General features: G+C 42.0%; 1 protein-coding gene across 1 annotated transcript; it reads right to left on the bottom strand.

Moving 5' to 3' along the window:
* Nucleotides 1-663: 663 nt before the first annotated feature.
* Nucleotides 664-11,961, bottom strand: TMEM129 (transmembrane protein 129, E3 ubiquitin ligase). Its single transcript, XM_051619228.1, has 4 exons — nt 11,683-11,961; nt 10,631-11,105; nt 8,115-8,274; nt 664-5,045 (listed from the first exon to the last, which is right to left on the bottom strand). Exons 1-4 carry the CDS (start codon nt 11,885-11,887, stop codon nt 4,797-4,799), a joined length of 1,089 nt encoding a protein of 362 aa, XP_051475188.1. The 5' UTR covers nt 11,888-11,961; the 3' UTR covers nt 664-4,796.
* Between the last annotated feature and the right edge of the window lie 1,144 nt (nt 11,962-13,105).

Here is a 13,105-nt window from a genome sequence, read left to right as displayed (position 1 = left end):
CAGGGCAGGAGGAAGGTGTCCACTGCTCTCCCTAACCCAGCAAAAACCACGCTGGGGCATCAGAGCATTACCTCCCTCATTAGCCAAGGATTCTGTTTTTTGGCCAGGTTAGTCTGCTGCTAATACGGCGAAATAAACCAGCTCAGCCAAGGGGGTTGAGAGGCACCAGAACCTACACTCCAGAGAAACATCTCGCATTTCACACCACAAATGGAATGTACTACATTCTTCCGTTGCCTGTGCTTGGTAAAATACTTAAGCATTGCCACAATAAAAAAATCTCTTCAATACAAGGTATGTCATTTCTATATACCCGTGCCCCCTGGAAAGTCAAATGTCTAGTCCTTGTCCCTGCTGATTCCATGACATCAGTGTCATTCCTCTCTGCTAGCTATGGAAACTATTTGGCTTTTTTTTTCTCCTGAGATTCACACATAGATTTTACACGCTTTCTTTCATTTTTACAACCCTCTGCATTCAGGTTATAGTGAAAAATTCATCAGGTCAACTATCAGGTCACCACCCTCCAGGAGAATTTAAACCCGCTTTGTATTCACATGTTCTCAACTAAAACATGGTATACAGAGAAGACAGACTGATTTCCACCCATATAAAGTTTCAACTGGTAAACATAACATCAAAATGAAAACCAAAAGTCTTAGATAAAATAAGTTGTATTTTTATTCAGCTCTTCAAAGAGTTTTAAGATTAACTACATGTATTCATTAAGCCTCTTCCTCAAAGGCTATCCAAATGCTACTTTCTCTTTTAAAATAGGTGAGCTACCTAGGTAAAAGAAAACCACAAACAAACAAAAAACCCAAAAAAACCCCCAACAACCCACAAACAACAAACCTTGCAGTGTATCTTTGGAAGAAAATGTCTTGCAATTCATGTAAGAGCTTGGATATTTACATCTCAACTCCTTAAATACATCAAAGTCAAATTTCTTAAGAAATGGCACCCAGAACCGTAGTCAGTTATGTCTTACTGAGGTTAGCCTGACTGGTATGGTACCTTAGCTGCAGTCTACCAAGTTTCAATGCAATAAAAACACTTATACTGAAGCGATCCCATAATAACATGGTATTTTGGTTTCAAAGTATGGCAAGCCCCAAGAAAAACTACTGCATTCATAAAATGGATTCAAAATATATCCTGCTTGGAGAAAATGCCTTTTTTGGGGGGGTTAGGGAACTATACTAACCTGAAAAACCAACAGATAACAGATTTTGTCAGTCTTTTCTGGAGTGCTACAATTACAGAAATAACAAAAACATAGAAATAAATAATATTGCCACAGCTCATGTTTTCAGAAACACCTCTTCAGCTGCAGGACATATGAAAATTTGGGCTATACATGTATACACGTATACGGGGTGTTCATACTGTCACTGCGCACCCACATAGAGATTGTCTTATTGTCATGACATTATATTTATATAATATACTTCAGTCTACTAAAATGCCTAACCAGAAATCAGTGACACAGAAAAGCATAAGTACAGCTGAAAAAGCAGCACTAAATCACTAATAATTCAAGAAAAATCTTTAAGTAAATGTTTTAGCCCTTCACATTACTTAGTTCATTTTTTTTTTTTTAGAAAAGTGCTGTAAAAAGACCAATTCTAAACTCTACCCTTATGTTTAAGAAACTCATCAAGATTGAGTGGGAAGCAACATATTTCTCTATTCTCCAAACAGAGAAAGATCTTCTCTAGGAACAGCCTATGTGCATGTGGCTCTTTGGATGATGACCTTAAGCTACCACAAAGACAAATGCCTATTTTTATATTCCATTCTTTTAATGAGTGGTGATTTACTCAAGACAGGTATCACATGACTGTGCAGGGAGAGGTCACAGTTTCTCCTTCTGCTGTCTCTAAAACACATCATATGGATTTTTAACAAGGTGATTCTCTAACACAGCCTTTAAGAAGCTTAGAAACTTTGGAGGCATCCCAGATTACTTTGAGAATTTGAACTTGGACCAAAAATATTCTTTTAGGGAATTTAAGCCAGGCACCATTATTAACATAAATCATAATTGTATTTTGATAATTCTTAGTAAGTTTTATAAGAGGCACTTTTGTGGACAGAGCACTACCATTAAAAGATCCAAGAGTATTATACATTTATGAATGTTACTTTGTTGCATTGTTATATTGGCAAAAGAAGCAAGACCAATAAAAGCAAAATTCCACTGAAATGAAAATTTCCAGTCAATCCAAAGCAGGCTTCTGTCAAGAAAAACTCCACTGCACAAGCAGTTAGGAGACTAAAGCTCTTATTACATGAGATACTACCGGCAATCGACCTGTTTTTCTTGTTTAAAACCATCTGCAACTACATCTATCTTATTATCTAAGGTTTTCAAGGCTTTTTCAATTTTAACTTCATACATCTTTACAATAAATTAACAATGTACAGGAGAAGAGCTGTAGGAATTGAATGACCGTCAGTGGCAAAACCACAACTCCAAAATCCTGTCTTCTCTTCTGCAAACATTTCGAAGACTACATCCCTTCTACCTGTGCCACATTATGTAAACTTTTCAGAAGTAAATGGTACAAAATGCTTACATGAAAAGGCTGCTGTCTAGTGAGGAGGTGCATGTCAGATGACATCACCCAGTCCAGTAAGAATCTTCCAAAGGTTAAAAAAAATCCTGCAGAGACCATTCCAAACTTCCAAATAACATTCCCACAGAAGTACTGGAAAATATTTTAAATTCAATCACTGATCAACTTGTTGACTTTTTAATTTTCAGACTTCTCAACAGGTCTGTCTGCAACTCAGGAACTCAATTAAATCCTAGTCAGGCAAAGGGGGACATGCCACCTAAGATCTCTTTGGGAAAAGAGAGGCAAATCCATTCTACCAGTCTCAGTGTTAAAATTTTCACTCTATGCAATCCAAAACAACAAGTAATGAAAAACAGAAGAATCCCATTTTATTCATAGGTAGTATAGATAATTGCATAGTAGTTGACATGTATGTAATAACTGAGATATGCTGAAGCAATTAGTGTGCTTCAACCCAAACAGTTTGGACTTTTCTAAGTGCATATTAAAAAAAACACCAAATAAAACCCCCAGCACCAACAACGTAACATGTATGTTACTTCTCAAAAGATGCTGTCAGATCTGTTCTCAGTTCCTTGTCCCTCTCCAAGATACAGCTTGCAGCCAAGTTCATGACCATTTCCTGGCTGGCTGGCTCCAACTGCACTTGGGTGCACTTCCTACACAACCTGTAGCTAAGCTGAGACTCCAATGAAATCTGTCATGGTTGTGCTTCCAGCACTTGTACCGTTTTTACAATCTTGTCACCTGTTCCTGCTCAAAGCAGCTGTCTGTCATGGTAATCAAGAAGTTTTTATGCAATCATTGGCATGAAATCTATGCTAGTGATTTACTCATAAGATCCTTCTGATTACACAGGTGGAAGGTATTAGGACTTTTATTTCCCTAGGCCAAAGCATTCAAATATTCCTTTCTCTGACTACTTGACTCATCTGTCTGCCTGAGGTTACTATCCCTCTTAAGATGGCCAACCCAAGCAAGCAGATACTGGCATCCCAGCCCCTGCAGTGCACAGGTCAGTGTAAGAACTCACCTACTCTCCAGCAGCTTGAGGCTTTCCCCCAAGTAACTGCTCATGGAAGGCTGTGATGGACAGCTTGAACACTGAGCACTGCATTTAGGTTGGGAAGCAGGGCTCTCCTAAATGTATGGAAAATGGATTGATTTTAATTTACAAATTATTCTGATGCAGATCAGATCACAAAGTGTGCATATTAAAATATGTGACTATTAAAACCGTGACTACAACTTAAGATCAGTATTTGAATTAAACTTGTTAATGATGGTCATTCTTGGGGAGTCTATCACTTCTATGATCCTGCCATCTCTTTCAAGGGCACATTAGCTTACAGGCTTTGAAACAGCTGAGAATCCTTTCAGAGTAGTTAATACAGTTCAGATGTTTGTTGCACTCCCTTCAAATGTATTAAAAAAAAAAACCAAAATCCATGACCTAAAAAGCATCAAACCCCTAAACAATGTAGTTCCTGGAAACCATCAGCTTAAATGATACATGGAATTAGCAGTGTATGTAAATGGGGTATATTTCCGAATCCTTCTGTTGTTTGAAATAAATACATCCATCAAAAAATAAGTGAGAGGCAGGTCAATGGAATAAAAGGTCCCTATGGGAGCTGTGCATCTTTAGGGATTAAGTTCCATAGCCTAAAGAAACCAATCCACTTTACAAGTGATGGGAATCAGCAGAAGGAATAAAATTGGTGCACTTGTTTGGTGAACACTTGAAAAGATTAATAAGAACTTTACAGATGGATTAAAGAGCAACAAAAGTATCAATGAAGTCTAACCAAAGTAATTTTCTCAGTTAGCCCTTTACTAAAGAATCTAAACCCACATTGAATTTAAAAATTTTAAGAATTTAACCTACATTAAAACTTGAAAAGAGAGTAGTACTACAAATATAGAGGGATACCCTTATCCCATCCAAGACATAAGAAAGCAAAACATACAGTAAAAAAAAAAAAAAAATATTCCAGAATCTGACACTTGATTAATAAAGCCCAAAAAATACAGGTAAAAGTGGAGAGGAACTGAAAAGATTTACATCTGTTTTCAACACTGTAAAAGAAAGTTTTGGAGTTTGCACCCTGGTAGAATCTGAAGTTTCAGAAACAAATCAAACAGCCTTTTAACCAAACCCACGATGAAACACATTCAAATTTGAAAAGTTAAAACACACCCAAGTATTATTCACCGTATTATGCAAACATCTAAAATGCAAAATTTGGCTCGGCAAGTTGGACAAGGCACTTGGCTCGACAGCCAGGTCTCTGGGTGCTGCTGGTCCTGTCTGCTGGCAAACCATTTACCCATGCAAGTGAGGCACCACATGGGTCGACAGTAGCACTGCTGGCATTCCCCTTCGTTTGGTTCCTGGCAGTTCTTGATCAGCTTGATGTTAGCAATAGTCTGCATACACCCTATGCATGGCTCCAGCTCCTACAGGAGGAGAAAAACATCAACATTATGAACTGCATGGAACCTGAGCTGGGCAGAGCCTCAAGGCACCACCAAAAGATACAAAATGGATTCAATCTCCAGAGCTGTGTTTTATTAAAACACCCTCTAATGAATGAGAACTGCTGAACAAGACTGATTAAACAAAAATGACTGAAAAGAAATGTTCTTTCTCCCTCTGAAGAAATCTGTTTCCAGAGCATAGCAGCCACAGCAAGTAAGCAAGCAGCCATCTTTATCATTCAGATATACCATTTAAAAAAAACAAAACAACTTGAATAAGAAAAACAAAGCCAGCAGTTCTTGCCAGCTATTACAGCAAATGGTTGTTCCAATCTTCCATCTTTGTAAGTAAGAGTCATAAATAACAGAGGGAATCAAGGCTCTACTGAGCACAGTGGGCACTCATCTTGAAGGACCAGAAATCTACTTACTTTTCTTCAGTAATATTGAAATAATTTATATTTCCCCACCATTAGTTATGCAACGTGAACTTGAACTTGCATATTGGAAGATCATCTTGCAATGAAGTGTTTTACAATTAATAAACAATAATTAGCATTTCCCATGTGTCTTCCATCCAAAGCTCTTCAAGAACTTGACAAAGTTCCTAAGACAGCACACTGAACTAGTATGGAGATGTAATCCTGTTCATACTGCTCTTAGTGTAAAAAAAAGCAGCTCTGCTTTGTGGCCTCTAGTTCCAACCTCCAGCAGTGCCTCTTCTCTGAACAGCTCACGCTGAACCACACTAGCAGTTTGACTATGGAGTAGACTATATTTCCTTGCCTCTCTTCACCTTGGTCATTTCCCCAAACCAAGTTCACTGTAGACAAAGTCTTGTGTCAACATGGGGATGAGGAGAGTGCAGGAAGCAGGACTGCTTCTTTTGGAAACTGTATCACTTTTAGCTTATGGAATTAGGGATGACCTTAGTTTTCACACAGGAAATACTCTAGCACAGTGTCATGGCCTTACCCAAAGTAACAGTAGCTTGGTACAGGCTCCAAAGGAGGTAAAAGCCTGAGCAGTAGCCAGGCCATGAACTCTAGTTTCAATCTCTTCTCTGAAACCCACAAAGGAATAGAGCAACAGAGTGAGCATCAATCCATATGGACTTGGAACACTGATCAGGCGATTAACACATGAACAGCAGGTGGCTTTTCCAAGACTCACTTAGCAAAGAACAAAGAAAGTTGTGGGAACAAGAAGTCTCACACATACCTCTCCTATCATGTGTAATTTGAACCAACCACTTTATTCCATAAACATGACAGCCCAAGTGAGCCAATTTTGGGTTCTCCCTGCTAGGCAGTGACTGTCCTTCATGCCCCAATTGTACAATTAGTTTTCCCTTTGATCACACAACTATAGAAGCAGTGTGCCTGTGAACAGATAAAGGAAGAGCTAGTAAAAATGGACTATTCTTAAGGGTCATGCTATCAGCTACTCCCAGACCTCACACTACACCAACAACTAGCCCTACCACTTATTAAGCTGTTTTCTATTCCACTGCTCCCATAACCAAACTATGTATCCACAAATTTCTGTGAAAATTTCCTACATTATTAAATGTACAGGACAGGAACAAATCAGATTTAACCCACTGTAGTCCCTGAAAAGGGTATAACTGTCCATATGTACTAACCTGTATAAGAACACTCTGTGAAGACTTAGTTGTTGAAAAGAAATTTTACCCAAAATGTGTCCAATCAATGAATTGTGTTTGTAGCTTTGTTACCATTACTGGATGAGACTTTAATTATACAAGCCCCAGTGACCTCATACACACTGTTAAAGGAAAATTACACTCTATATCAAGACCTTCTACCTTCCCCCATCAAAATGAACTGGATGCTGTTTCACAAGCTACTGAAATGTAAAGACTTACAGGCCTTATTACAAAAAGTACAAAAACAAAGCAAAAACACATTAATGACTGTACATTACAATGGAGAAGTAATACACTGTATAGCATGAAGAGTGAAGAAGGATGGGGAACATCTCTGATGGGAAACCCTGTTAGGTCTCTAATGGCAACAGATGTATTGAATGCCACGTTACCTTCTGCAGTGATAATGTTTGCCCTTCTGGTAGTTTGTATTGCTATTATTGTCTATTTGAGTCTGGGTTTTGGCCCAATCAGTGTATCTCATTATAAAACATACAAAATATCTTGCTACTGGATTGCATGGAACTATCTTATCATTAACCTCAACTAATTTTGTATTTATTGCTTAAACCTCCAGTAGGCATGATGCTATCACTGTCTCATATTTATAGCACAGAGGCAAGAGGTGACTCTACCACTGCAGTCACAGGGCAGAGTGCGACAGATGCACCCAGAGTGACTCAACAGACACCACCAAAGAGGGGTCCTGGCTGGAATCAGCCTTGCTGGGCAGACCTTGAGAAACTGTGCTAGTTAAGGAAGTTAAGGAATCTAGGCAGTCTTACCAGGACCTAATTGTGCCAGTCTGAGATGGAACTACAAGAAACTAAAACTGCTTTGGCTGCACAGTTGCATGTACACCAAAGGGGAGTTTGACTACAAGTCAGTCCCTTTAAGCTGTAACGATCTGCAGCCCCCCAGGCCCATTGAGCTCTCCTGCATGCCCGGTGGTGACCTCTCCTTGGGTAGGACACCTCTCAAGGTTACTCCTCGAGGTTGAGAGATCCTTCACCTGGCATCTGGTATCTACAGCGAGGTAACTTTGTATATTAGATCTAAAGCATATTGTATACAAGCTAGCTTAATTATTAAGAGTGCAGTAAGTCTTGCCCTTTAATTTGTTTGCCCTTTAATTACCATTTAGTTACCATTTGATTATTGTTTATTATAATTTAATAATAATTATTTAATAATTTTAATCATAAATTATAATTTAATCAGGCTTTAATAAAACCTGTTGGTTAACCCCACAGTAATGATTCCTCTTCATAATTCACCTGCAACAGCCCTAAGTACACGGTTAGCAACTACAGAGAAATCACAGGCTCACCTATATTGAAAAGTATGATTATTAGTCTCACATGGGTAGAAAGTCTCACCTGAGTGCGTGGAGCAGAATACGTCTGGTTAATTTCCACCAGAGATGTAAAGGTTTCTAGAAATAAATCACTAAGGCTTTGATGGATCACAACATTAGCTGCATTGCTGATGGGAGCACGGAGCTTTTCTCGGAGTTCCCCATACTCTGTGGAGTTCAACCTGGAAAAGAAAAGATGGAACAAAATCTTACCATGATTATCCATTCAAATACTTTGTTAGTACATTGCTGAGGTCAACATCAGAGAAGTGAATCCACCAAAAAGCTGTTCAGGTTGGGACATCAGAATAAATAGCCAGCGAGCATTTTGTTTCCTTTTGCTGCTTACATGTTGTTTTTGACACAATTTAAGACAACAGAACACACTGTCCTACTCCATACCTGTGTCAGATTGCCAACAGAGATGCCAAAGATTAGCTAAAACATCACATGAAAATAACCAGCAGGATCAAAAGCAGTGCAGGTACATAAATCATGCACTAAGTGTACAGTAGTGTGTGCACAATTTCTGTCCACCTTTTTAACGCCTATTTACTTATATCATATCTGAATTCTATCTTCTAAACTCCTGAGGGCAGAAATTAGAGTTATATCATGTGGCATGTATCACAAGGTGATACAGTACAAACAGGCATCAGAAGAATGTAAATCAGCATCAGTTTATGTGATCTTAGGATACTATTTTAGATAAAATCTGAAATATCACAAAGGTTACAAACAGCTGCTGAGTGTGCCTTAAACTATGCTTTAAGGCTGTACCAAGCTGCCTTTCACACTAGGTTGCTTCTGCCAAAGCAACTGTCCGAGTGAGGCCCACAGATCTCAATGGCACATGAGACCCTGTGGTGACACATTACTGCTGCTACCCCTTTTAAACCTAGCAGTTCTGAAGTGTAGCTCCAGAACTCCCCAGCTTGACACTTTCACTCATTAAACAGCTTTCATGGAGAAGCCCCAGGAACATTGCCCTGAAATTCCTCATTCTTCCCATCACTGGTGAGTTCCCTGAGTCCAACACAATGCAAGGCTGGCTGAGCTTTAGCTCCAGTCACTCACCATTGTTTTAACTACCAGAGGATAATGTTGGTTGGTAACAGATGCTATCTGTGCAAACAACCCAGACCTTTTTACCCAGAGTTAAAATTCACATTGAACACAAAGGGAAACGACCTGCCTACACAAAAGCATTTTTTCCTCTAGAAACATCCCACTGTATCCAATTCTGATTCTGGATATATGGCTATCTATCCTATACCCTTATTAGGATAATTTTGTCCTATGGTGTTTTTCTTAAATCCTGTATGCCTGCATTCTAGCAGAGATTTGCTGTTTCTGACACATTTAATTATGAAAACTTCTAAACACTGTTCTCAGTGCTGTTCTTTTAGCCTCAAAATAAAGTTTTGGGGGTTGGATTTTTTTCCCCTAAAAGGAATTGTCAGAGAAACCATGATTTTCTCAGCTGGGGATCTAGTTTTATCACCCTGGCACTGAAGCACTTGCAGAAGAAAACTGTTAGTTTTTTAATACTTATTTGGTCACCACTTTCACAGGTCTCCAAGTGTCTCCTCTTTTCTTACAATTGTCACACTTACCTTAACTAACCTCTCATTCTGAGGTCTGGTCACCTGGATATCTAACACAATCACCTCTGTGCCTTCCTGCTGCTTGCAGGACCCTTCTACTCACCTAGTCTAGTGATCTGCCTACTTTTAATTACCTAGTAAATTAAATGCTGCTGACATACAAATTTACAGCAAACAAACATTTAAATGCCTTTTCAAACACATGGTTTTAGAAGCACTATCATGGCTTTGTGTACTCCTTTTAATGACAAAATGACAACAAAGACTTTAGCACCCTTCTACTCGGTGCTATGGGTCTCTGCAGGACTTGCTACACAGAGGCACTGCTGAAAAAAGATGGCATGGGCCCTTGGAAAACAAGGCCTAACAGTTCACAGCACGTTTGCTATGATTTACTGCTATGAGAACACATAAATCAGAAATGGACCACTATTACTTTCCTGCTTTAAGGGCAATTGGTTTGCAGTAGCTTAGCAAGAACTCTTCAGAGCGGTGACAAAATTATAAGCCTTGAGCAGAAGGAAAAAAAAAAGTAATGGGTGAACAACAGCCAGTTTTAGATATGTAACTGTTTCTCTGCCCCCAAATTTGGAAGACCAAAGATTCTCCCTTTCATTCCTGTTCTCTATCTTTCACCTAAGTTTTTCCAGTTACTTCTTTCTGCATCCAGCACAATCCTCTTCCTAAGAACTGATCAAACTGGGCAGTCTCTCTGTTAAACCACTGTGTGTTCCACAGTGTGGGTGCATGAATCTTTCTAAACAACCTTTCTTCACTGGAGCAGTTCTGCCAAGCAGTGCAACAGCATCTTTGAACATGAAGCAGGGAGCAAAAAGGAAGGGACAAGACCCCAGGAGTCATCAGATGTGGCACAAAAGCATTCCATTAGCACCATCAAAGAGCATGTAAGAGGAGAGGGCAGTCATTTTACCGGATATCAAATGCCTTCACGTAGGGATTCACACTGGCAACACGGATGGTGAGGAACTGGACAGGCATATTTGAGTCTGGGGTGAGTTCGTGTTGTCTGGAGTCTGTCACTGTCAAATGAATGTCCTGCTGCTGGGCAACGTGTAAACAGTAGGCGGTCACTTTAATCACCCACGTGTCCGTAACAATCACCCTCGCTCCTGGGGCTCCAGTAGCAAATTTGTCAATTCTCCTAAATTCTGTATTGATGGAAGAAGCTACTGCCCTCCAACCCGACTGTGGGAGAGCATGAACAGCCAGTGTTCGGGCTAGAGGATGATTATTCCAACCTTTCCGTGACCAGTAATATGCCAGGGCACCGGCAACCGCTGGGAAGAGAACAGCAAAGAAGAAGAAAGTTTTCCATCCTTTCGAGGCCAGGTAGAAAAAACAAAGATGTTTTTCAGGTGCAGCAAAGCACATACCAAGGTAATAACCTGCAAGGAGAAAAAAACCCACTTACTTTCAGAAGGCAATAAAGTACACACAAAAACACGTACCCCCGACTCATAGTTATCCAGCCAGTTGAGCTGACAACTTCCAGGAGAGCTACTGCACTTCTGGATGACAGCTCAAACCCCAGCCTTCTCTAAGCAACCTGTGGTAATTTTTTTACCAAAAACTGTGCAGTTACATGAAGCTGATTTGAACTTGCAGGTTAAATAAGGTCACCTGTACGAGGGCACTTACTTCCAGCAGAATTCTACGGCTAAAGCAAGCTGGTCTGAATTTGCTGGCTACAAACCGTGGCCATTCCTTTGTAACTACGCACGCTCCGAGGCAGCCAACTAGTTACAAAGCGCGTTACGTTGCAAGGAAGCTTCTGAGCGAGACTAAAACGCTGTATTTCCAAGATGTTCAGCGTAACCCGCGCGCACAGGAGAGGAGCCCCGAAAGCTCCGGGATCCCGCCGGCTTCCCCCGTCAGCCCGGCGAGGCTGCCCCCTCCCCGGAGCCCCCTGCCCGTGGGGGCCCCCCGGGCCCTCCCCGTCCCTCCCCCGGCGCCGGGGCTCACCCAGGGGCAGCAGGGAGTGCGCCAGCAGCGTGCCGGTGCTGCGCCGCAGGTGGTACTGCACGAAGGCCGCGTCCTCGCTGCCCAGCCAGGCGGCCAGCAGGCTCTGCACCGTCAGCCCCGCCGACCGCACCTCGTCGGGCGGGAAGACGAAGCAGACGGCGAACACCAGGTAAGCCAGCGTGAAGGTGACCGCCGGGCTCTCCATGCTGCGCCCCGCCGGGCACGGCCCGCTCCCCACCGCCGCCCGCCCCGACCTGAACCCGGCCCGCGGCTCCCTGGGAGCGGCAGCTCCCGCCTCGGCCCCGGCTGGGCGGGACGGGGCCGGCCTGGGCGCCGCCGGGCGGGCGGACCGCGTGGGGCGGAGCCGGCCGGGAGCGGGGTGGAGGAGGCCCCGGGGCTGTCGGTTCGAGGCTGGTCCCTGGAGCTGGCGGGCGCGCAGCTCTCCCCGCCGCCCCCCGGCCGCCCCAGGGGCTGAACCCCAGCCCACCGCCCCGCTCCAGCTGCGGACCCACCCGCTCAGTCAGCCCCGGCTCCCCAGAGCTGGCCGGGCTCGGATCCCCCGGTAGGCCACCCTCCCCCCGGCCTCGTGCTTTAGTCACTTCAAGGATTTTCTTCACAGACCTGGCAAAATAAACCCGTCCTGAAGTTAAAAGAGCTGCGCTGGACGCGGGCAGCATCCTGCTGAAGCAGGAAAAGGGCCTGTCCTACTTCAGGGTCTGAAAAATCTTTGTTTTTCCTGGTGTATTTTATGTAATACTTTCTTAAAAGAGTATTAAGAAATACTCTTAAGAGAATGATCAAGGCAGGGATGTAAGATCTTAAAACGCCTTGATGGGAGACAGACTTTTTAAAGACATCTGTACACTTCCAGACTCCATAAAAGGACTGGGCAGTCTGGGGTCTCTGGTTAGTGTTGAAGTACAAACAGTAACTAATAGCCAGAAGAATGGCCGTTTCTCTTAGAACAAAAACCTGGCTTGCACCCTGTAATAACCATAAACTTACATGTTTGTCTCTTTTAGAGAAAGGGGAAAGTGCACAACTGGAACAGCATGGCAGAAAAAGCAGCATGGAATGTTTTATACACTCTGCTGCTGGTGGAGATCTGAGTCAATAAGGAATGCCAGCCCTGGAATGTGGAATCTTGCAGTGGCAGATGGCTCTTATGTTCCTGTTGTTGATGGAGATCAGGAATTCATGGTGGTTTAGCGACTCTTGAGTAAGACAGTGACATCAGTAAAATTGTGCTCAGACTATGGGCATCTTCCTTAATTCTAAAAGGCATCATTGTTGGCAAGTTGTTTCAACAGTAATTTCATTGTTGCTATCTAATGACTCAACAGTAAGGACTTTTAATTTGCTGAACAGATTAGATGACCAAGTTCAATAATAAAAATCAGGTTGTGAAGCAGCAAGTTTTCTT

This window comes from Apus apus, chromosome 4 (genome assembly GCF_020740795.1).
Source record: "Apus apus isolate bApuApu2 chromosome 4, bApuApu2.pri.cur, whole genome shotgun sequence".
In the NCBI taxonomy this organism is placed as follows: Eukaryota; Metazoa; Chordata; class Aves; order Apodiformes; family Apodidae; genus Apus; species Apus apus.
This window is presented reverse-complemented; position numbering and strand designations above follow the sequence as displayed.